The 26,541-nt window shown below is 37.1% G+C and overlaps 1 protein-coding gene across 1 annotated transcript in view; it reads right to left on the bottom strand.

The window, feature by feature from the left end:
• The window catches only part of ATM (ATM serine/threonine kinase), a 131,810-nt gene that overhangs the window by 16,989 nt on the left and 88,280 nt on the right, over positions 1–26,541 (bottom strand). The window contains exons 43-57 of the mRNA XM_008020751.3: positions 25,364–25,512; positions 22,906–23,010; positions 21,541–21,660; positions 18,290–18,524; positions 17,613–17,780; positions 15,961–16,074; positions 14,496–14,713; positions 13,321–13,528; positions 12,164–12,277; positions 11,687–11,845; positions 10,849–10,987; positions 9,787–9,869; positions 8,649–8,789; positions 7,798–7,914; positions 524–673 (exon numbers count right to left, since the gene is read on the bottom strand). Of these exons, the coding sequence (XP_008018942.3) occupies positions 524–673; positions 7,798–7,914; positions 8,649–8,789; positions 9,787–9,869; positions 10,849–10,987; positions 11,687–11,845; positions 12,164–12,277; positions 13,321–13,528; positions 14,496–14,713; positions 15,961–16,074; positions 17,613–17,780; positions 18,290–18,524; positions 21,541–21,660; positions 22,906–23,010; positions 25,364–25,512 (2,220 nt within the window). The remainder of the gene's footprint in view (positions 1–523; positions 674–7,797; positions 7,915–8,648; positions 8,790–9,786; positions 9,870–10,848; positions 10,988–11,686; positions 11,846–12,163; positions 12,278–13,320; positions 13,529–14,495; positions 14,714–15,960; positions 16,075–17,612; positions 17,781–18,289; positions 18,525–21,540; positions 21,661–22,905; positions 23,011–25,363; positions 25,513–26,541) is intronic.

Raw genomic sequence — 26,541 nt, 5'->3', positions numbered from 1 at the left:
CTAGATGGCCAATGTGACATTGTAAATGTCTTAGAAGGTTTTCTATTTCAATTTCATAAAAAATTACTTCATACTCTTGTTGTTGTTGTTTTAGTGTGTGTCTGTTTTTTAGAGATGGGGTCTTGCTCTGTTGCCAAGCCTGGCCTCAAAATCCTGGCCTCAAGTGATCCCACAGACTCAGCCTCTCAAGTGGCTGGGATTACAGGTGCATGCCATCATGCCTGGCATTTTAGTGTTTTGTTTGTTAAGAATTAGTTTATTCCCAGATTGAAAACAAATCAGCACACATTGCATAACCTTTACATTTCTTATCTGACAAGGGATGACATAGGTAGTTTATAAAATCCTTCCTTTTTCACTCACACACTTTCATTCTGATGAGTTTACTTTCCTTTACTTATTATCTTTGACAATTACCTGATGAAATTTAAGTTTTTTTGTATTTTACAATATCTGATAGCTGTCAGCTTTAATAAGCCATTAAATAATCTTGCAATAAGCTTTAATTTTGGGTGTCACTCACCATCATTTTCTTTTGGCATTGAAAGGCACTGAAATCATTTGGCCTGTATCTTTTATGAGCACCATCTTCATTGTTAACAAGAAATTCACCAATAGGGATAGTTCCTGTACACCATTCAAGAACACCACTTCGCTGAGAGAGGGGAACCACCTGGAGTTACAGATTAAATACCTTTTAATTTTAAAAGGCCATTAAAGAGCATTTGATGATCATTCAACTATCAGAGTCAGTGCAAAGCATTTTTTTCAAGTTGTATTAATATTTCTCTCCATAGAAGACAAAGCTCCTTGGAGGAAACCAACCGGAAATAAACTTAAGCTCAAAGAATGTAATTTTCCAGTCAGCTGCCTAGATGTCTGAGAGCCTGCCCATCACTCAATCCCCACGATTCTCTGAGAGGTCACTCCTGTTAATTATACTCACCATCATCTGTCATTAATCCATACTTAGTTTGTCCAGTTAGGAGAGGAATTAACTGCTTTCCTTACAATTTTAATATCAATTAAAGTTGGGGAGCTTCACTTGGAAATTATTACCCCTGAATGTGATCTCAATTTTAGTGTAACTTCATTATTGAAATTACATGTACTCTTGCTTTACAGTGTTTTCTTCACAGAGAGAAAATGTACTCCTAAATATAAAATAAGCAATTTTACAAGGAAATTTTTAAAAATTATATCATAAGCATACATAAAGTATAGAAAATGATATTAACAGACACCCTTTTATCCATTAAACAGCCATATCAAATCTAGGATTTTCTGACATTTGCTGGGGAAGAGATGAAGCTCCCCGTTGTGTGCTTCACTGACCCCAAGTCCCTCCCCACCATCAAGACGACATTAGCTGGTTTATCATGGTCATGTATTTTTTGGTATACTTTTATTTCAAAGCTATATGTACACAAATAGTTGTAAGTATTAAGTGAAATTATGATACTATATGTAAACTTCTATAATTTGGTTTTTTATTCAATACTATTTCATCCTAACTATGTGAGCATATTTAACTCTATCATTCAACAGCTATATACTACATAAATACACCACAATTATCCAATCTGCATTTACATTGTTTCCACATTTCCATGAAATATTGCTGCAATGAAATAAACTACTCCTGAACACATTTCAGTTTCTCTAGGCAGCAGTGTCCAATCTTTTGGATTCCCTGAGACACACTGAAAGAATTGTCTTGGGCCATACATAAAATATGCCAACGCTAACGATAGCTGATGAGCTAAAAAAGAAAAAAAAAAAACTGCAAAAGAAAATCTCATGATCCTTTTTGTTCTAATTAACATTATTATATTCATTTTCTCAGCTGGTCACTCGTCTTTATGGTGTCTTTAATTCTATACATTTTTTAATTTTAATTTTCTCACGTTGAACTGTTTTGTGTCTTAAGGAAGCATTTGATTAATTTAACAACATATATTTGTTGGGGGTGTATTATGTGTTACACACAGGGCTAGGACACTGAAAACAGACTGGCAAAAAGGCAGATGAAGACTATGCCCTCATAAAGTTTCATTCTGGTGAGGAACATATATCCTAATAAACATTTCATGATATTAGATAATAAGTATAAGAGAACAAAACGTAAGTTTAAAAAAGAGAGAAAGTGGGTAATGGCAACATGCTTGGAGGCCTTTCTGAGGGTAACACTGGAGCAGAAGCCTGAATGAAGGGAGTGACTGGTGTGAAGATCTGAGGGAAAAGCATTCCAGGCAGAAGCAGAAAAGCCCTGAGGCAGAAACAAATTGGTGTGTCTAAGCTATTGCAAAAGACCAGGTAAGTCAAGTGGAGATGACTCATCTATACAAGCAGAAAGTGAGAGGAGTGTGAGGAGACTGGCAGATAAGGCTGGAGGGAGAACAGCAGAGGCAGATGACTTAGAGAGCTGTCATTCAGGGACAGTGTGAACTCATCTGGGGTTCTGAACAGGAAAATGGAATACGGCTGGCCCCCTGCATCCGCAGATTCAACCAACTGTGGATCAAAAATATTCACCAAAAAACCCTCAATAAAAACAATACGATAAAACACAAATTTTAAAAACCAATACAGTACAACTATTTACATAGCATTTACACTATATAAGGTATTTTAAGTAACCCTGAGATGATTTACAGTACATGGGAGAAGGTGCATAGGTTATAGGCAAATGCTACATACACCACTGTATATAAGGGACTTGATTTTAGTATCCACAGGGGGCTCTGGAAACAATCCCCCACAGATACCGAATGATAACAGTACTCTGTCTTAGATACTTTTAAAAGGATCACTCTAACAGTTATGAATAAAACTAGCTTTTGAAAACCAAGAGCAGAAGTAAACTGTTGGTTTGAACGCTAGTATCTACAGAGATGTGACTGTAGAAGTAGGGTAGTAATAGCAGGGGTGGTAAAAAGTGACCTGCCTGGAAGTTGACCAATAGGACTTGCTGATGGAATAGACGAGACTTGAGAGAAACAAGAGTTTAAAATGACTCCCATTACTTGGTGACATTTAGGAATTTTTGTGAATTGTTTTAGGAGTGATGACAGTATTGTGATAATGGTTTTTTAAAACAGACATTATCTTATAGATCTACACACTGAAATGCTTACAGATGAAATGATATGACATCCCTTGCTTTAAAATAATATTGGAAGGAAGTTGGTGGAAGGAGAAATGGAACAAAATTGCCCATGAGTTGGTAACTGCTGAAGCTGAGTGACGAGTACAAGGGGGTTCATGATGTTGTCTCCTTTTGTATGTTTGAAATTTTCCATAATAATAAAAAAAGAAAATAAAGCCTCTAGGTTTCAGTCTCAGCAACCAAGTGAAGGTGGTGCCATCTCTAACAATACACTTTGCATTTTAATTATGTTTATTATGTTTATTTTCCCTATTAGAATGTGAACACCTTAAGGACCAGGGCGATGTTTTACTGCTTCTATAGACCTAGCACTCACTAGAGTATCTAACCCAACACAGGCATATAAATTCACATTTATTGAACAAACGAATGATCTCATGGCCTTTCTGACTTCCCTTCCTGCCTAAGTATTCTACATTGCCCTCTCCCCTGCTCTTTGAGTTAGCTGTGACCCTTGATGCTTGATCACATTAACATTCTTGCAGTGTAGTGTACTCTGTCTAAAGTCTCTTTTACATTGATTACTCTCTATCAATATCTAGTTAGGAGGTGGGGGAATCAAACCCTTATTTTTTCTTGAGAGATTGATGTAGAAAGGAATAGGTTAGCTTTTTTCTGCCTCAGCTTAGAGTCTCAACTGTGATGTTGGTTGTTGGAGAAAGAGCTGAATTTGAATTTCAAAAAGCAAATGACAGTGTTTTCTCTGGTACTAAAGATTCTCTGTAAGATTTCAATTGGGTATCTGGGTATTTTGTATAAATGCCACAAAAAAGGACTGATGACTATTTCCTCAGTTCTCTCAAAATGCCCAGCTGATACCATCCTAGATACACAGAAATGAAGTTAATTCATTATATTCAGTGAAAGCCTTAAGATATTATGGCTTCTCTCCCAAGAACCATGACTGAGATGGAGGCTCTGAAATATGCATGACAAGGAATACAAATTATTTATTGGCACAAGGCAGGATGATCAGGTTAAGTACAAAGCTCCTTTCAGCACTTACATATTGGAGACTTGCCTTTTAGAAAACAAATCCTCTGACAACTAAGATTTTAGGCTTATTCAGTATACTTTGTAACAATGCATAGTTTTGGTGGAGAAAAATGGGGTCAGCCACCTTAATTCTGGTTATGTTAAGGGTATGTCTGAGTTATCAACATATACAATAAGAATTGTCTTCATTTCCATCTGATTCTCTGACAAGAGATATCTGGCATGCCTCAATATACAAGTCTCTCCTTTTGAGGCTGCACAATAGCACAAGGTTTGTATACCAAGATTTAGTTCCAGGTAGTCAATGTTTGCTCTTGGTGACACAATGACCACAGAAGACCTGAATCTCAGGACTGGGAATGACTCTACAGATGACTGGACTGGGTAGACTACTTTGCTGTAGTCTAGGGAACCTCAACTAAAGGCAAGGACAGTTAGTTTAACATAATGATGACACAACTTTCACATTATTGGAGTAATCTCAGAATAACATAATTGGCTTATTGTCGTAATTCTAAGAAATAGTGAAACCTAAACTGTTGTGTTTACTGGTTATACTTTAACATTGAGATGTATAACATTAAATACTCAATTAATTATCTGGGTTACTCCCCCCCCCCCCCCCTTTTTTTAAGACAAGGTCTTGCTCTGCTGCTCAGACTGAACTGCAGTGGCATGATCACAGCTCATGTACAGCCCCAAAATCCTGATTTCAAGCAATCCTTCCGCTTTAGCTTCTTGAGTAGCTAGGACTATAGGTGCATGCTACCATGGCCAGCTACATTTTTAATTTTTTGTAGAGATGAGGTCTTGCTATGTTGCCCAGGTTGGTTTCAAACTACTGGCCTCAAGTGATCCTACTGCCTTGGCCTCTCAAAGTGCTGAGATTACAGGCGTGAGCCATTGCATCTGGCCTCTAGACATTTTTCTTTTCTTGAGACGAAGTCTCGGTCTGTCACCTAGGCTGGAGTGCAGTGGTACAACCTCGGCTCACTGCAACCTCTGCCGTCCGGTTGAAGTGATTCTCTCACCTCAGCCTCCCGAGTAGCTGAGACTAGAGGCATGTGCCACCATGCCTGGCTAATTTTTTTGTATTTTTAGTAGAGATGGGGTTTGGCCATGTTCACCAGGCTGGTCTCAAACTCCTGGCCTGAAGTGATCCACCCACCTTGGCCTCCTGAAGTACTGGGATTACAGGTGTGGGCCACCATGCCCGGCTAGAAATCTTAATGGAATAATTTATATGGTAAAATAGTTTTGTGTGAAAACTAGCTGTTGAAAGAGTCATAAGGTAGAGATGAAAGTTTAGCAATTTCTGCCTTCAAGATATTCTAGGTCAGGCATTGGCTTTTTTGTACTTTACAGCAATGAACTTTGGAGGTTCAATTGTGTACCTGATTGGAAATCTTAGCTACTTTCTGAGAGTTCAGGAGGTGCTCCTATAGCCCGTACTTTTGTAACCCAATTATTCAGTCATTATCTTTGCAATCTAAAAGTCTGGCATTTAGAGCATAAAAAAATTTCCTTTCATTCACATTACAGGAAAATCTACTCTCTAAAAATTTCTTAGCAATCTCTACATTATCTGTCAGATAGGAGATAGCTAATACATCATCAGCTTTGTTCAAAAATTAGGTCAGGTCAATAGATGGCAGAACAACTAGACTGGTGGGTCTTGAAGTGTTGTCCCTGGACCAGTGCAGCATCAACATCACTGGTATCTTGCTAGAAACGCACATTCACAGGTTCCACCCTAATCTTGCTGAATTAGAAATTCTAAGAATGGGGCTCAGGAATCTGTGTTTTAACAAACTCTCCAAGTGACTATGATGTCTGCTAAAGCTCGAGTACCAGTGACCTTAACCACATCAAAGAATTCCTGTACAGGCCGGGTGCGGTGGCTCAAGCCTGTAATCCCAGCGCTTTGGGAAGCCGAGACGCTGGGATCACGAGGTCAGGAGATCGAGACCATCCTGGCTAACACGGTGAAACCCCGTGTTAATATAAAATACAAAAAAACTAGCTCGACAAGGTGGCGGGCGCCTGTAGTCCCAGCTACTCGGGAGGCTGAGGCAGGAGAATGGCGTGAACCCGGGAGGCGGAGCTTGCAGTGAGCTGAGATCCCGCCACTGCACTCCAGCCTGGGCGACAGAGCTAGACTCTGTCTCAAAAAAAAAATAACAGAATCCCTGTACAGAGTAGCTTTTATAGAGCAACTTTTGCTTTCTGCATTCATCGAGGATTAATTAGCTTTTTAAACTGCTAATGGAAAGCATCTATTATGTTAGTTATTATTACAGAAAGTTCCATGTCACAAATTTCTCACAAACTTGAAGGCTAAGGAAAAAAATTGTGCTTTCCTTAAAGAACAGCATGCCCCTCTCCCAACCAGTAAGTTTTATATTTGTTTCTGAAAGCAGTTAAGAAGCTCAAAACCAAGTTCTGCTTTTTATTACAATAGCCTAGCTCAAGCAGAATTTTGGAGGGTAGATCTAATTTATTTTTCTCCACTCCCCTATTTAGGGCTTTTAATTTAGCCATTATTTTAAAAATAAAACACATTCATAGTAGAAAACTAGAAATATATAAAAAAGCAGGTGTCACCCATAGTCCCTGTTACAACATTTATACAAGTAGAAAGTTTTAAAATGAGGTACATGAATGAAATCACAAAAGACAAACCTGTGGAAAATAGGCCCTTTAAATTAAGGATTTATTGTTATTTCTAAACGGTTAAATGAATAATCAATATGAGTCAAAGATGATCAGCTAATAGAATGTGACTGAGGACTCTCTTCTCAGGCAAATAGCTAGAGGAAATGTAAGTGGGTACACCCCCATTGAGAGTAATTTGGCAATATGTACCAGATTACAGGTGCATGTATCCTCTAACCCAGCAATCCAACTTTTGGAAATCCATGCTACTGATTTGCCTGCACATGTATGAAATTTGTATGTTCAAGGTTATTACTATAATACAGCATTGTTTGTGCCAGCAAAAGACTGAAAACCCAAATGCCCATTGATAAGGACTTGTATAAAAAACTACATACATACACACAATGCAGCCGTTAAAAAAGGAGAAAGATTTCTGTGACATATTGTTGAGTAGAAAAAAAAGGAAAAAAGTACCTGACTATAAGAAACACCTAACTATAATTAACAGTAATAAAGACTTTTTAAAAGAAAATAAATCTTTATTATTTGGTCCTTCACAGAAAACATTTGTAGACTCCTGGTCCAAATAATGGCCCCTCCCCCTGCCCCTTCCCCTTCCCCTTCTCCTTTTTTAAACAGGATCTTGCTGTGTTGCTCAGGCTGGGGGCTCACTGCCAAGCCTGAGCTCACTGCAGCCTCAAACTCCTGGACTCAAGTGGTCCTCCCACCTCAGCCTCCCAAGTAGCTAAGGGACTACAAGCACATGCCATCATGCCTGGCTTTTTTTTTTTTTTTACTTTTTGTCAAGATGGGGTCTCACTATGTTGCCGAGACTGGTCTCGAACTCCTGGCCTCAAGCGAGCCTCCCACCTTGGCCTCCCAAAGCATTAGGAATATAGGCATGAGCCACTTCACCCAGCCAAATGGCATCTTTTATATGTTTCTAGTGAAATAACAGAAGTACAAATAGTTACCTTATAAGTACAGATAGTTAATTTCCTCTTCCTAGTTTCAGTGTTTCTCTGCAGTAATGTATTACACATCTGGAAGACCTGTTGCATGACAGCATCTTGTCTCAGGTCATCACGGCCCTTCAGAATAATTAAACATGAATAAACAAGTACAATTTATTTTATTATAAAAACACAGAGCCATCTGAGAATAGCAAAGGGCACTCAGAAACAAATCTGAGCATCTGTGCACCTCTTGACAGTCTCCCAAATAATTAAAGATCTACTGCCATTCTCTCATTTAGAATAAGCTACATTTACCCTCGCTACTTCTGTAATTAGATTAACTGGAAGTCCCCCATAGGAAGGCATACTGCAAACACCTGAGTAAAACAGCCCTGTGTCTTTCCACCACTCCCCAGTAGGACCCAAAGAGCTCGTGAGCAAATGGTAAAGGAAGAATGCTCTCCCTTTTTGGTACATTAAATAGCCCTTGGAACAGTACCAGACCCAGTATACTGACACAAAGGACGTCAACTTGTACTATTCAAGGAGATGAGAGACAGACACCAAAGTATTTTTTTCACAAGAAGCAAGTTCATTGTACATGTCTGTACATCTTAATGGTAATCTTTTACTTGAATCAACCATATAATAATGATGGTCTTTCAGAGACACACACACACACACACACACACACACACACACAATGGAGAAAAGCCTGGTTCTAGAAAGTAATGCATTTCTACTCTACAAATCTTTCTCATTTGCAATTATTCAAAATAAAGACAAAAACCCAAATAATGCAGAAGTAATCAACTAAAATTTTTCATCATTAAAATTCTAAGGGCTAAGCCAGAGAAGGGATGGCTCACCTTAACAAGCTGTCTCCTCTCCTTGCCATCAGAACCTACACAATCTATTATTTTTGGTAAATTTACACCTCCTGCTAAGCGAAATTCTGCTTTAAATGACTGTATAGTCACGAGATTTCCATATTCTCCTGTGTGGTCCACCTAATAAAAGCATAAACATGATTGATAACAGGTCAGATACACTATTTGCACTTAAAGAAAAATACACTATAAATGGCAATTTTAATATTAAACAGAAGAACAAATGACAATGTGATATTGGTTAAGAACTGCAACTATAGGATGGATATGGTGGCTCTCGCCTGTAACTTTAACTACTGTTTATTCAGAGATTCACTAATATACCTAAAGTCATCTGAGAAATAACTCCTCACAAAAACATAAAGTAAATTTTGGAAAAGAGTAGGAGTTTTCTGGGTTGTAACTGCTAAATCTGGCATTTTAAGGAAATATTCAGCTAAATCACTTAGCTGATATAGCTAGAAAAATAGCAGTCAATCCACATGATACAGCTACATTTCAAATCAAGTAACTAGATACTAAGCACTAAACTGCAAAATGAAAAGACAATGTATTTAAGATGATCATTTTCTAAACTTATAACACTTATTATTACATATATCCCTGCCCACATGAAATTACTTCCATTATTTCTTGCAATGAAAGAACATCAGAATACAGCTAAGTGTATTATGCATATGAAGTCAACTTAATATTATAATAATAGGTACTATATTACTTAATACTGTGATATATCACAGCCAATACATTTTATTGCACATAGAATTTTAAAGAACAATATATGACAACTGGAACCTTCCTTGCCAAGTCAAAAATTAATCTTGGCATAAGCACACAGAAACTCTCCTTCTGGCCAATGAAAGTAACAGTCTATAGACCTTCATAAGAAAGATGGGAGGTGCAGAACTGAAGGCAATGGAAAAGAAAGCAAGAGAAGCTTTTGAGTATTTTAGGGCTTGGGCAAAGGAAATATAATACTGAGAAATTATAGGTTGAAACACATGAAATTTGCCAATATTTAACCAATTCTGACTTACATAAAAATACTATTTCAAATGGTTCAATCTAACAAAAAAAATTTAGTTTAAAAAAAAATCAAGAGTTAATTGTAAATTACCTTAATTTCCATAGTAGGGACAACAACATCTTCTAAATTCTTAAGTTTAGTAATTGGCTGGTCTGCTGGAATATTTATGCCTTCTGTATTGAAAAATGAAGAGATTTTAGTGACAAACTGAGGAACAGCACTGAAGGTCAAGCAGGAATAGTCAGCAGATACCACTGGCCCCAACTTGTTGCTAATCTGTGGTTCAGGCTGTGATTGAGAAATGAAGACTCTAGGCTTTGGCCACTGTGCGGCTCAGGGTCAAAGCTCAACAGTGGCTAATGTAGCTTTAAGTAAATTTGCAGGTTACCTGACAGGGGTAACCAGACCAGATTCCACCTGAGGAACCAGACTAAGCATCTTAAAATACTTACGTAATAGTTTGCATAGTACATAGATAACATACTCCTGTCACATCACTATTAAATGCAACTAAAAGACATGTCAATACTTTTTGTTTGCTTAGAGAAACAGTATGTGAAGCCCCATTCGTGTTTTAAAGTAATAAGAATTTAAACTTGAAGATATGATTCTGAATAGAAAAAAAAAATGCAATTATTGAAGTATGGGGAGATACTTAGAAGCATACTTAGAGACTAGTCACAAAACCAAAGATTATAGCAGCTTATAATTATCTGAACTGACACAGTAAGAAGAATAATTAAATAATAGCATTTTAGCACCTATGGAAGAAATGGTAAAGGCTTTTTGTTTTTAAGTCCTAGGGCACAGTTTTAGTAACCACATCATTTAAAAAAACTTTTGACTCTAGAAATGTTCAGTTATTCAATTATTTGAATAGACTTGCCTCTATGCAATTCTCCGTAATAAGTATGCCAGAAGATTATCAGAAGAAATCAAATAATTAATTTAGTGTAGTCACCTATTATCAGTTCTACCAAGAGATATTAAGTGAAAAAGCAACCAGAGAATGTTGAAGCTATCAGATATAAATTAAGCTTTTGGATTACGTTTGTGATTTTAAGCAGATTTACTTATTAGGCTCTATAATTAATATATGTCTACAGAGAGTAACATAGCAAGAAAGTAATGTTCCTTCTTTGAAACACATACTTCTCTGAGTCTTCCACTGAGTGGCATCTAAGTTTGCTAATATAATATAAGCATCACAAAGTGCCTCAACACTTCTGACCATCTGAGGTCTCCTACTTCTGATAGTACATATTATTCTGTTTGCAGCCTCTGTTCGATCCTATTAATAAAAACAAACAAAAAACATTACATAAGGAACTACCCAACATTTAAACTTCTCAGAGTTAGAAAAACAAAGAGAAAAACAGAATTTATGCACAAATCTAGACAATGGAATGATTATAATTCCTCAGATACAAACAAAACAGTCATAAATGAAATACATCAAAAATACATACTCTCATCAATGACTTAGGTGCCTTTCAAAAATCTATTGTTTCCCTTTGCCAGCTGCTGTGAGGAAAAAAGTAAAGTACTACTGGTATCTCCTATGCTTTGACAAACATTAAGGAATTTTGAACCAATTTTAATTAATTCACGCTTGTTGCCCAGGCTGGAGTGCAATGGCGCAATCTTGGCTCACTGCAACCTCTGCCTCCCGAGTTCAAGCTATTCTCCTGTCTCAGCCTCCCGAGTAGTTGGGATTACAGGTGCCCACCATCATGCCCAGCTAATTTTTGTATTTTTAGTAGAGACAGGGTTTTGCCATGTCCGTCAGCCAGGATGGTCTCGAACTCCTGACCTCAAGTGATCGACCCGCCTCAGCCTCCCTAAGTGCTGGGATTACAGGTGTGAGCCACCGTGCCAGCCTTGAACCAATTTTAGATGGCATCATAATAACACAAGACTTTAAAAATAAATATTCTAGGAAAGACTGAATATCACACTTCTAAAAGGTATGTATGTTTAATCCAAATACCTCATCAAGCTGAGAGCTTTGTTTAGGCGCATTTTTAGTTATTCTACTTCTTCTTGCTACCTCTGGTTTAGTCAGAAATTCATCTCTGTTTGCATTTGCTAAGGCCAGTATAATAAATAAAGTATGATGGGGGTGATCCATTGAAATTCTAGAGATTAGCTGTAAGAAAATTAAGAACTGTTAGATTTATGCAAATAGACAAAAAAATTATAATCCATATTTTTCATTTTGGTTAACATTAAAATGTGTATTACTGTCTAGATACTGCAGTGGGTAGAGCATGTATGTCTGTATGTGTGAGAAAGAGGCAGAGGCCTATGAGGAATTGGAGAAAATGAGTAACTTATGTGATGTGAGAAGAGACAAAATATAACATTTTGTATTTCCATTTCTTAGAGGGAATGGTATACATACTTTATATAATATATAGTAATAATAGAAAATAATTATTGTGGTTTGATTTTCAGGTTTACTTACATTATTGAGGACTTCATGAAATCCTAGGCCTCCCATCATCTTGGTCCCCATTCTAGCAGCCAGTTGGTACATAAGAGGCAAAAATTTATATGATGGAATCTTCATTCCATCTCTCTACCATTAAAAAAAAGACACAAAATTAATAAACAAGGTATTTCAAATATTCTCACATCTAAGCAAATAAATTATTTTAAGACAGTGCTCCTCTATTAGGACAAGCAAGTGGTTAACAAAACTTCATTAACTATATTTTTTTCCTTTATTTCTTATCTTATCTGAAGGTCTTTCTAATGGGTACTCTAGATAATGGGTACAATGCACTGGTAAATCAAAATATTTAGTCCTAAATTAAACTGCATTCGAAACTGGAATACTTGGTACTGCTTATATTCCAAAAAATCTAAGGAAGACAAATGTGATCTGAGTGTGACTATGATCTTGATTCCTGAGAAGTCAGTGTACAATAAAATGAAGTAATTGCTTTTCCCCATAGGCCAAAAGTAATATTTAGTGTATACTACAGCAGAGATTGATTGTATCTATTATGAGTCTTATTCTTTTACTGCAGGAGAAACATTTGATCTCTAACCTTCAAATTGACTAACAATATATATATGTTGTCAACATAAATTTAATATTAGGTGTCATCACTATAAGGTTTTCAAAGAAAAACTTATACAATACTGCTGTCTTGACATTTTCTTTAAAATGTATTTTCTCTACTTACAAAAGTAATTTATTGTAAAAATCCCAGATTTTTGCAGCAGGGGGAAAACCCGCCTGTGATCACATGATCTTTAATTGCTTTCTAAATCCTCCAATCTAATGCCCCATTCTAGACACTCTCTTATGGTAACTGCAAAGACATAGGACCAAGCTAAATTCTCTCACCTCCACACAAACTTGCATCATTTAGAGCTTGTCAGCTTATATAATATTATAATAATACAAAGGAACTTTTGTAGAAACAAGGCTAGAACTTGTAAATAATTCTAAATACGGATCAAAGTTTAGAAAACTACAAAATGCTACTCATGTGAAGAGCACTGGATGAAGTGGTAGGAATACAAAGAGGTATACAAAATCCCTGACATCAAGGGGCTAACGTCTAAGTTTTTCAAGCACAGGGTAGAATACTGGGCTGAATAAACACTTGCCTTCATCATGCCATTGACTTCAGAAACTCCAGAATTTTCAAGCCAGAGGGAACAAAGTCGGAATACCCACATATCATGTTCTTCTCCACTTAATAAGCAGTTGATGTAATTTTCAACTGCTTTACATAAGAAGCGTTTACGATCCTCTTTCAGTGCACGCAGGGCAAGTTCATCCAACTCCAGCTCTCGCTGAACCTTTACTGTGTATCTTGCATAGAATAATTAAGGTAAAACACAAAAGCCATAAACTTTAACAGAACTACAAAATCACACACATGAAATACAACATAAATGAAAAATAATGGGTTTTTATCCCAGGGAAAAAAGCAAACTTCTAAGAATTATAAAGGTAATAAACTTACTTTTGTCTTAACTGTGCAATTCACACACCTAGGCATCGAAGGACAAAGGGGACTCTCCCCAAGCTATTTAGCTAACTTAAACCTCTACTTACACTATAATATACAGATTCAAGACAGGCTTAAATAAAGGGATTTAATTACATCAAAATAGGTAACTTTTGTAATTAATTTCAATATCTATCTCCTTTTCCACTACAATACCAACAAACCAAAAAAGCAAAACAGAAAGCTAATATCTATATTCTCCACAATGAACTTAGAGCAGAGCATGAATTATTTACGAAAGAACACATGTCAATGTCTTACATACTAATTTGTGATTAACTACAGTAGGACCAAGGCAGACAGGGCACAATGCCTCACACCTGTAATCCCAGAACTTTGGAGGCCAAGGTGGGCAGATCATTTGAGCCCAGGAGTTTGAGACTAGCCGGGGCAACATGGCAAAACCCCATCTCTGCAAAAAATACAAAAATTAGCCAGGTATGGCGTGCACCTGTAGCCCCAGCTACTTGCCAGGCTGATGGGGAGAATCATTTGAGCCCAGGAGGTCGAGGCTGCAGTGAGCTGGAGGACAGTGATCACACCACTGTACTCCAGCCTGGGTGACAGAGTGAGACCTTGTCTCAAAAAAAACCCAAAAAACAAGAAATGAAAAGAACCCAGAAGACCCAGATAATCTGTATATAGTTAAGCCAACCTTTAGTGCTAACAACTATATCACATAAAAAGACCAAGTCACTCTTTCTATGCAAAAACATTCACTCAGTTAACTGGTGAACATAAAATTGTCACTTGTAGAAACCTAGTTACCTGTTTGTCTGAATTTTATGTTCCCTAAGGAGACCTACTTCCTCTTTGGCTCTTTTCAGGAGAGCTTGCTTGTTTTCAAATTCTGACGATTTCATGTAATTTTCAATTCTTTGGTACTGAGTATCTGAAAACCGGGCTAATGACAGAAATGCCTTCATTTTTCCATTTCTTAGCTCATCATTACTTTCTCCATCATAATTTCCAGCAACTTCTACTGCCTTCAAGAAAACACAACCAATTTAAACTATATTTACAAATAATAAATACATCTAAAGAATCACTCGAATTAAGGTAATACACTAAAGTTTAACTTATATACATGTAAAAGCTAGCTAAATTATATGAACTATTGCAAGCTTGTCCAAGCCGTGGCCCATGGGCCGCATGTGGCCTAACACAAATTCGTACATTTTCTTAAAACATTATGAGATTTCTTTTGTGATTTTTTTTTTTAAAGCTCATTAGCTATCATTAATGTTAGCGTATTTTATGTGTGGCCCAAGGCAATTCTTTTTGCAATGTGGCACAGGGAAGCCAAAAGATTGGACAGCCCTGAACTAGAGTATTTTCTTGACTTTTCAAAACAACTGTGACAGTGTAGAAATAACCCAAACAGCTAATACTCATAAATAACTCTGCAAAAACAAATAACTTTATAAAATTTAAAGACAATCAGGCTGGGTGTGGTGGCTCACACCTGTAATGCCAGCACTTTGGGAGGCCGAGGAGGGTGGATCACTTGAGGTCAGGAGTTCGAGACCAGCCTGGCCAACATGGAGAAACTCTGTCTCTACTAAAAATACAAAAAATCAGCCGGGTGTGGTGGCACACTCCTACAGTCCCAGCTACTCGGGAAGCTGAGGCAGGAGAATCGCTTGAACCTGGGAGGTGGAGGTTGCAGTGAGCCAAGATTGCGCCACTGTACTCCAGCCTGGATGACAGAGCAAGACTGCATCTCAAAAAAAATAAAAAATAAAAAATAAATAAAGACAATCACATCATGTGTTTCATGTTACACTTATTTAGCGAGGTAACTATTTCCAAAATTAGTGAATCTAAAGGAATGAGGGAGAAACAGGAAAGTCAAAGGGGGCTAGTGTACTAAAGCCTTTACTTGTGGGTGGCTTGGCTAATGAAGAGCAAAGGCTGACTTGCCTATTCCTTAATCAGTTATTTTTGTAGATGAATAAATGAAGAAATTATCAGAAACAACCTGCTGAAAGGGTAGCTGGTAGTGGAGGCAGGAAGGAGGAAGAAGAGATACTATACTTGGGCCTACTTTCAAAATCGGCTGCTTCATTTCTGTTTCACTCCACTCTAGAGACTATACAGAGCTACAACAGTAATAATATATAGAAAAATAAAACCATACTTTTATTTGCTTTTGAAATATATTGGTCTTGATGAAAAGATGAAGCATATTCATGCTAAGTAACTATCTTAAGGGTTGCTCCAAAAATCTTACCTTTTCTAGATAGGTCTGCATGATGACCGCAGGATTTTCTAAGCAAGTTTCTGCTAACCAGTTGCCACAAACCCTTAGACATTCTGTGTATATAAGTTTTAGGCTGGGACTGTTCTGTACAAGAAAGGCAAAATCTTAAAATACATTACCATGACTGTACCCAACTGTCCTTCATGTAAGGGGAAAAAAGCAGGTTAAAAATGTTTTTCCTCAGTGGGTGGGGCAAGAAAAAGTTTTTCCTCATCTGCTTTTGCCATACAACTATTTTCATAATCCCATGTAGGAAACGATCATCCTGTCTTTATTACTGCCATTATTGGAGCAAGTCACATTTATTGAGTACTTACATATGCCTGACACTTTGTAAAGGCTTTATATATATTAACTCATTTAATTCTCAAAAGAATCCTATTAAATAAGTACTACTATTACCCCCAATTTGCAGATTAGAAAACTGAGGTACGAGGAAGTTGGGTAACTCCAGACAGCACATACTTCAGGGCAAATACTATTAAGCAATATTTACACATATCATATTGGCATTCAGTGCTTTGGTATAATGATTTCTCTAATAACAGAAGATGCTATACAATGAGTGCCCAACATCAAAAAGTACAGTAAAGGCCAGGTGTGGTGGCTCACGTCTGTAATCCCAGCACTTTGGGAGGCCAAGGCAGGTAGACTGCCTGAGCTCAGGAGTTCAGACCAGTCTGGCCAATGTGGTGAAACCCCATCTCTACTAAAAATATGAAAAAATTAGCTGGGCGTGGTGGCGTGTACCTGTAATCCCAGTTACTCGGGAGGCTGAGGCAGGGGAATTGCTTGAACCAGGGAGGTGGAAGTTGCAGTGAGCCGAGGTCATGCCACTGCATTCCAGCCTGGGTGACAGAGCAAGACTCCGTCTCAAATATAAATAAATAAATAAAAAATAAAGCACAGTAAGCTGATATTCACTAAGCAGGAACATGTCTATGGGACACCACTGTAGACAAATGTTGGGGACACCAATGTCTCTATCCGTGTGTATGCTGGGTTTATAGCTGAAGTAGCAACGTAAGTTGCAAAAACTAACAGGTAATGTTAGATAAAATATTAGATGTGATATTTTCAAAGCATTTGGATTGACAACCTAACTGTCCCAACTTGCTTTTATTTTATTTTATTTTATTTATTTTATTTTTTTCTTCAACATACTGATTTTATTTCTTTTGGAGCCAGCAGAAAATAGAATAGATGTTACCAGGGGCTGGGAAGATGGGAAAAGATTATTGTTACTAGATACAGAGCTTTTATTTTCTAATTTAGTTCTCTCATTCATTTCTTCTTCCCTTTTTTCATTTGCCATTTCAAATTCAGGTAGCTATTTCATTCATTTCCCACATACCTTTCTTGAATTCTGTAGGAAGTTAAAGGCTTAATACTGGGATGCATTAAATGAATCTACCACATGACAGACCGATAGAATTGTTATATATAGGAAAAAGTTTCTAAACTTCTTTTACAAATTAATTTTCAAGACTAGTTTTACAATATCTTGTTCATAAATTAGTAATTTCAAGGCTCTAATAAAATTGTTATTAAAACTATTTTAAAGCACATTTGTGTTTTTTAAATAACAGTAAAACACTAATCCAGCCAATAAAAAAACAAACCGCTGCACAGCTGGCATCCAACTTCTTGATCATTTGCTTGAGAATACTCAGGGCAAGACTCTGCTCCTTTTTTGCCCAGAATACTTGTGCTTCTTCCAGCTGCCACTCAGAGACTCCACAGCTAACTGAATTATACTGTTTAATTTGAAATATTGCCCTTTCAGGGAGCTGAAATGAAAATGACATATGGGAATAAATACTTCTACTATTACTACTACCACCATCAATAATAATAATAATGAAAGCAGTAACTACCATTCATTGAGGACTTAAACTACTTGTCAGGGGTTATCTTAAGTACCTCTCTGCATGACATTTCCCCAACCCCACGTGTGCCTATCTGTCCGTCTGTCTCTCTCTCTCTATATATATGTATGTGTATCTGTGTGTCTATACACACAGTATATAAAATCACCGAATTGTTATCAATATAGTATGTTAGGTATCTTCTCATTTTATAACCAGGAAATTGATGCTGAGAAAAGATTAAGTACCTTGCCCAAGGCTTAAAGTCAGATCTAATTCCAAAATGGGAACTCTTAAACAACTATCTTTACTATATATTAATAGAGATCACTATCTCTTAATGACATTTCTTTTTCATTCAGGCTTTCTGTTTTTTAAGTAATAAAAGGAAGGTCAAGAGGTAAGATGACATAGTTTTAAATTATATTTACCTGAGTGTTCTTGAAAGTTCTGGCCAGTATAGAGAGTTCTACAAGGTGTTTGGTGAGAATCTCCTTAATACATTCTCTTTGTGAGTTGTCTATTTCCTTTTCCATCAGGATCTCCAAAATGACTGTGCGTAGAGCCATGATAGGCTCCTGAAAACTAAAATCACTGTCCTTGAGAAGCTGGGAGTGTTTCTGCCACTTAATATATACTTCAGAGAGTTGTCTATGTGTGACTGATCTGAATGTCACATCATAGAGTTCATGTAAGCAAGATAAATGAAAAAAAAAAAAACAACCATGTAAGTTCTGAAACTTAAGACATAATAATACAAAGAAACTTTTGTAGTGACAACACTAGAACTTAAAAATAATCCTAAATATGGATCAAAATTTAGAAAACTACAAAATGCTATGTGGTCAGAGCTCATAAGAGGTTATTAGCAGAGAGGCCACAGATGAGAAACATTAAAAAAAATTTTTTTGATACTCTGACATTACAAAAAGCAGCCCTTCTAAATACTCTTCTGAAACAAGAATATATTCATCAGACCTATCATAAAGAATGCCTACATCTTTAGTCCTGCTTCAATACTGCTTGTAGTAATGAGGACATGTCAGCAAGGAAATGAGGGATCCCCTACTGGGGACGACTTGATGCATAATTATAGATGTCAAAAAAAAAATCACAATCCAGTGAAGGAAAAGCTGGCATCTGGCAAAGGTTTCATTTACCAACATTATTAAAGGAACAGAAAAGGCATATTGTACAATTAGTTTATATGAATAGTATGCTTCCCAAATAACTGAACTATGAAATACTACCCAATCCTTCAGGGACATTTATTGAAAGAAATAAGAAAGAGGAAGCAGAGAGAGTAAGATGACAAAGTGATGACTTAGAAATGAAAGCTCTTTTAAGTTGCTTGATAAGGAAGGAACAGTAAGAAAAATGCTAGGAACCAAAACTTCAATTCATCTCTAAATGACCCTACCACAGCAGGTCTCAAACTTTTTGAGGAACTCCTTTACAATCAAACAGATTATCGAAGACCCCAAAGAACTTTCAATTGTTGGACCATATCTACTGATATTAGATATGATATCACATTAGAAAGACTGAGAAAAATCTAAAATGTATTAATTTATTCAAAAATAATAAATCTACTTAGGAAAAATAACTGCAGTAGTTTCTCTGTAATTGGCTCCAAGACACCTTGATAATGCTGATGTTCAAAGTCCCTTACTTAAAACGGCAGGGTATTTTCCTATTACACGTAACCTCTAGATTACGTGTAATAGGAGAATGTGCATAGGTTATACACAAATCTCTAATTACATATAATACTACTATAATGTAAATACTATGTAAATAAGTGTTATATCCTATTCTTTAACATTTTTTTCAAATACTTTTTATCACATTTGGTTTAATCTGTACATCAAAACCTGTAGATAAAGAATTTCAACTGTATACTTCCCAAAACAAAACAAAACAAAACTTAGTGAGAATGGGACTGTTTTGCATTTTTGCAAATCTCTTTAATGTCCGGATTAACAGAACGAGATGAATTCTCATCTCTGCTTCTGCATTTACTTTGTTATGATTTGATGTTTTGGTTGAAGTACACGAATGAAATCTAATCTGAGAGCATAAGCATTTGTTCACCAGTTCATCCAGCTTTCCCTCTGCTTCTCTTCTTCCTGTTTCTCTACCAAAGAAAGAGCCAGATTATTCTTTAGGCGTTTCTTCTTTTTAAAACTTTTTTTAATTTTTATGGATATGTAATAGTTGTACATATTTATTAGGTACGTGTGATACTTTGATACAAGTATACAATGTGTAATGATCAAACTTGGGTAATTGGGATGTCCATGATCTCAAACATTTATCATTTCTTTATTTTGGAAACATTCCAAACCTTCTTTTGTAGCTATTTAAAAATATACAGTAAATTACTGTTAACTACAGTTGCCCTATTGTGCTATCAAACACTAGATCTTATTCCTTCTATTTACTTGTATTTTTTTTACCCATTAACCAGCCACTCTTCATCCTCTCCCTCCACAACACCCTTCCCTGCCTCTGGTTACTATCATTCTATTCACTGTTTCTTAAAGAATTCTATACTCTTTTTAGCAGGAGAAATCTTTCATTCAGAGGAAAAATTTCTTGATTTCTGGCAGTAAGAACTGCCAAGGTACTTACTAATGAAAGCAGAAAAGAGTTTTGTTCCTTTATTTTCTTCCTAAGAAAAGCCACATTAATATGTATGTCTTCTGCTGTGTCATTTTGAAAAAGCTATTATTCTTTTCTTCTGACTCTAACATTTCCTTCTCTTTTCTACTTCCAAAACATATTCCAAATTTTATTTTTGCATAAAGGTAGGGTGACCTTAGTCATTTATATCCTCTTTCTTTCCTCTTATAATAATAGTGACTCAAAATAGCACGGCTAAAAGGGGCTTTAGAGACCATCAAATATAAACCCCTGACTTTAGAAATGAGGAAACTGAGGACACAAAACACTTTACTTTGTCATCCTGACAGACTCAAGGCTGCCCTTACATAACTCTTCCACTTCTTTTACTCTAGCAGCAAGGCAGAGATAAAATGACAGTAATGCAATGTAGTGCTAAAACTGAATGGAGTGTAACATGCTGTGCAAAAACATGAGGAAACAATTTTATCTGGGTAGGCCAGGGAAAAAGTTATAAAAGAAAAGCACATTCAAGCTGAATTTTTAAAAGTTTAATTTTTACAATGACTATTTTGGAAAATGTTTAATAAAAGCACAATTCACTAGGGCTAATCAACTTACATCTTGATAAAAGGAAAGAAACACACACATCTGGTCTCTACATAGTTTTTTGTTTGTTTGTTTTTTGAGACAGTGTCTCGCTCTCGCTCTGTTGCCCAGGCTGGAATACATAGCACAATCTCGGCTCACCACAACCTCTGCCTGCTGTGCTGGGTTCAAGCAATTCTCCTGCTTCAGTCTCCTGAACAGCTGAGATTACAGGCGCCTACCACCATACCCAGCTAATTTTTGTATTTTTAGTAGAGATAGGGTTTCACCATGTTGACCAGGCTGGGCTTGAACTCCTGACCTCAAGTGATCCACCCACCTCAGCCTCCTATAAAGTGCTAGGATTACAGGCATGAGCCACTGTGCCCGGCCTATAGTTTTTTTTAAAGTCACTACTGGTAACAGAAAAGCTGCACTTTAGGATAACAAAGTCATATGAATTACATACTTTGAGAAAAGCTCCCCAATGCTTTCCAGCTCTCCAATGGCCTGCAACCTGCTGAGTGTGGGGTAGAGCGAATACACAGACTCAAGGCTGCGCTTACACAACTCTTCCACTTCTTTGACTCTAGTTGCAAAAAAGAAAAGATACTCTGAAAACAAAGAAAAGGTTTTCAGGGAAATAAAAGTTCAAATTTGTTGTTAAAAAGTTCTCATCATAGGCTTTGCTACTGATCTAGCAATACTAACAAGCAACAGTGAATATGAAAGAGCAGTGGGAACAAAATACAACTGATCCTTGAACAACACAAATTTAAATGCATGGTCCACTTATACTCAGAGTTTCTTCCATCTTTGCCACCCCTGAGATAGCAAGACCAACCCTTCCTCCTTATCCTACTTAACATGAAGGTGGCAAGGATGAAGACCTTTATCATAACCCACTTCCACTTAATAGTAAATATATGTTCTCTTCCTTATAATTTTCAATAACATTTTCTTTTCTCTAGCTTACTTTATTGTAAGAATATGGTATTATAATACTTATACAAACTATGTGTTAATCTATTGCTTAAGTTATTGGTAAGACTTCTAGTTAACAGTAAGCTATTAGTAGTTAAGCTTTTGAGGAGTCAAAGTAATACTCACATTTTCAAATGTGTGAGGAGGAGGGGCTCAGCACTCCTAACCTCCAAATGGTTCAAGGATCAACTGTAAACCTTGGAATCACACAGACCAAGATCTAAATTGCAGTTCTGTCACTTATAACTGTGTAACTTTGGGCATGTTACTGGACTTCTCTAAGCCTTTTTTCGCGTCCATAGTTATTGTCATGATTAGAGAATACATATGAAAGGAGTCTAACGGTGGCTAGCATATCATAGGCACTTAAATGATAGTAAATTGTATTTCTGTGATAAACATAGGATTTATTAAGTCACTACTGTTATAAAAACGCTATATTTGTTTAGCCCATTATAATTATTTCCTCATGCCTCATCACATTTGTGCCTCAAAACAAGTTTGTAAGTATTAACCATGAGTTACAGTTTTATAAATTAGAACACTAAATGCCATACAATTACTAAATGAGACAAGACGAAACTCTCAGGATACTTGTACTGGAAGAGAACAAAGCAGAGGGAATCACCAAAACTTTCTTAAGGGGCAGGGTAAAGAATGAACCTGGAATCCCAGAAACAATTTGTTTTGAAGGAGTGTAGAGAATTACACGGAAACATCTGATCACGGCCACCAAGTCTTTCTCTCTTCATCAATGCAAATCCTTACATTAAAATTGTTTTTCAAGTTTTCAGAAAAGAAGCCATGACATTAAATGTTAAAATACAGTAACTTTGTCTTTTTATAATACCTTGCATATTTGAGACTTTCATAAAATGTAGAGAATTCTCTGTCTCTTAGAGATTGTAGAGCATTGTACAATGATTCATGGTAACTGGTTCCTTCTATTTCTTTGCTGTGAGATAATAAGTCAAAGAAAAAAATATATTTAAAAACAGAACCCTAAAATATACATGTACAAATAGCCTCACCAAAGGACAAAATTTTTAAATTAAAATTTCTCCATTCTAAAAAATGCATTTCTAGAATTTTTGGTAAGAAATACAAATTTTATGAGTCATTCAAATTCTTTAAGCAGAAAAAAAGGAAATTACTCAGGTACTTTGCCTGGTTCTAAATATGCTCTACTTTTATTTATTCAATAAATACCTAATATGTGCCAGGCACTAGGCACAAGGGGGATTTACAAATTGACAAGTAAGATCAGGTCTCTACTCTCATGGAATTTATGTGCTGGTTTGGAGGAATACACAATAAATAAGTATTGGAGAGTAACAAGGGACATGCAGAGAATTAAAACAGGGTAACAAAACAAAATGGCCAGATGGCTATTATAGAATAGGTAGTCTAGAAAGGTCTCTCTGACAGAGATACAATATTATTTAACTAGGGTCAGAATGAAAAGAAGCCACCGGCATGGTAACTGGGGGAAAAGGAGAAGATACATCTAAGGCCCTTGGATAGAAACAGCTTGGCCTGATAAGAAAACACAAGAGAGGCCTGTGTGGCTGAAATACAAGGGGAAGGGGAAAATTAGTATATATTGATTTACAGAAACAAGCAAGAATCAACTCACCCAGGAAAAAGTTTTTAAAATATGAGGGTATATCTCTAATGTTATAGCAGTCTTACAGTTTGAAATATTTGAAAGGCACTCCAATAATAATTATTTTTTGAGACAGAGTCTCACTCTGTTGCCCAGGATGGAGTGCAGTGACATGATCTCAGCTTACTGCAACCTCAGCCTCCTGGGCTCTAGGGATCCCCTCACCTCAGCCTCCCAAGCAGCTGGGACTACAAATGCATGCCACCGTGCCCAGCTAACTTTTATATTTTTTTGTAGAGATGGGGTTTCACCATGTTGCCCAAGCTTGTCTTGAATTCCTAACTTCAAGTGATCTGCTCTCCTCGGCCTCCCAAAGTGCTGGGATTACAAGCATGAGCCACTATGCTCGGCCAATAATTTTTTTTTCTACGAAGGCAACAAAACATACTTAAACATAATTTATTTTTTAGTGTTTATATTATCAAAAAACTTTACATAAATATGAAATCCTTTATTAGATTAGGTGCTTTGGCTTTTCATTCAGAAAACATGGTGACCTTATATACAGATTATAAATGTTATCTTCCTGGGTAACTGAGTGGTTTTTTTTTTTTTTTTTTTTTTGAGACAGAGTCTCTGTCGATCTTGGCAATCGACAATTGGTGCGATCTTGGCTCACTGCAACCTCTGCTTCCCAAGTTCAAGCACTCTCCTGCCTCAGTCTCCCGAGTAGCTTGGATTATAGGCGTGCAGCACCACACCTGGCTAATTTTCACATTTTTAGTAGAGATGGAGTTTCACCCTGTTGGCCAGGCTGGTCTCAAACTCCTGATCTCAAGTGATCCATCTGCCCCAGCTCTCAAAGTGCTGGGATTCCAGGCGTGAGCCACCACACTGTGCCCAGCCCTGAGTAGGTATTATTATTTATTTATTTTTTTTTTAATTTTTTTAAGAGATGGAGTCTTGCTCTGTCGTCCGGACTGGAGTGCAGTGGCGCTATGTCAGCTCACTGCAACCTCTGCCTCCCGTGTTCTAGCAATTCTCCTGCCTCAGGCCCCCAAGCAGCTGGGACTACAGGCGCACGCCACCATGCCTGGCTACTTTTTTGTACTTTAGTAGAGACATTGCCCAGGCTGGTCTCAAACTCCTGAGCTCAGGCAATCCACCCGCCTCGGCCTCCCAAAGTGCTAGGATTATAGGCGTGAGTCACCATGCCCAGCCGTATTATCTTTTAATAAAAGAAAATATTTCATAAATAAAGATAAGCGGTCCTTTGTGGATCCTCCAGTCAATATAAGTATTATCTTACTGACTAAAATGTTTGTAGCAGGCAGTAGAAAGAGGAATGCCTATACTTTGCTTGACACGCCTCAGTCCAACAAACAGTATGTGAGATGATTCTCATAAGAAAACCCTTTTCATATTTCTGTTTTTAGAAATACTTAGGGGTGGGGTGAAGTTGTCCTAATGGAAGAAGAGAGTAAAATTCAAGCCTAGGTGCATTAACTGCTTATTGCTATCTTACTGAAGGATTTAGGACTTTCTATAGCTTGCAACATCTACTATGTGTGTGTGTGTGTGTGTGTGTGTGTGTGTGTGTATAAACTCCTGTTATATTCATAGAACAAGAGTAAAACAGTTGTTGTTTAGAACTAGGAGAGAGGCAAAAAAAAAGAAAAAAATCAAGTCAAATTTTTCTTACCTGACATTAGTGCAATGGTCCCACTGCATATTCCTCCATGCTGCTTGGTAATGAAGTTCCTGTAGTTCAGGACACCAGTCTTTATTTTCATAATCTAATCCTTTTAAATATACAGAAAGAATATGGCAGAGTCCCAAATTCTGCAAGGCCTAAACAGGAGTTATTTTTGTTTTTAAGTAATCAAAGATATCAACAGAAAACCAGAGAAAAAAACAGCAGACATACAAATAAACAAATTTTAGTCCACAATATCGCTTAAAATCCCAAAATATCAGCTGGGTGTGGTGGCTTATGCCTGTAATCTCAGCACTTTGGGAGGCTGAGGCAGGAGGATCACTCGAGCCCAGGAGTTTGAGACCAGCCTGGGCAACAAAGCAAGACCCTGTCTCCACAATTTTTTTTTTTTTTTTAATTAGCTGGGTATGGTAGTGTGTACCTATAGCCCCAGCTACTTGGGTGGCTGAAGCAAGAGGTGCCCTTGAGCCCAGGAGGTCAAGACTGCAGTGAGCTATGATTGCGCTAATGCACTCCAGCCTCAGTAACAGGGTGACAATTTATCTCTAAAAAAAAATTTTTTTTTTTTGAGATGGAGTCTCACTCTGTCGCCCAGGCTGGAGTGCAGTGGCATAATCTCGGCTCACTGCAAGCTCCGCCTCCCGGGTTCACGCCATTCTCCTGCCTCAGCCTCCCAGGTAGCTGGGACTACAGGTGCCCGCCACCATGCCCGGCTAGTTTTTTTTTTTTTTGTATTTTTAGTAGAGACAGGGTTTCACCGTGTTAGCCAGGATGGTCTCGATCTCCTGACCTCGTGATCCGCCCGCCTCAGCCTCCCAAAGTGTTGGGATTACAGGCATGAGCCACCACACCTGGCCAAAAAAATTTTTTTAATCCCAAAATATCATTTAATGTTTCCCAAAAAACACAAAGATGGCGCTCAAAGGGCTCTAATATGGAAGAATGGCTAAGGAGTATTAGCCAGTAATAGAAACAATAAGTTCTGGGACCAACTCTATTGCAAACTATGAGAAATAGTTCACATGAGATTTTCCATGTGAAGCAGTAAGTACATTACCTGGCATACTGTATATGCTCAACCAATGTCTTCTATTGTTATCCAACAACACTGTGATCAGGAAATCTACACTATATTTTAGGTCAATGACCTGTCTGACTTTCCT

The sequence above is a fragment of the Chlorocebus sabaeus genome, chromosome 1 (genome assembly GCF_047675955.1).
Source record: "Chlorocebus sabaeus isolate Y175 chromosome 1, mChlSab1.0.hap1, whole genome shotgun sequence".
Classification (NCBI taxonomy): domain Eukaryota; kingdom Metazoa; phylum Chordata; class Mammalia; order Primates; family Cercopithecidae; genus Chlorocebus; species Chlorocebus sabaeus.
Note: the sequence above shows the minus strand (reverse complement) of the source record. Positions and strands in the feature narration are given on the sequence as shown.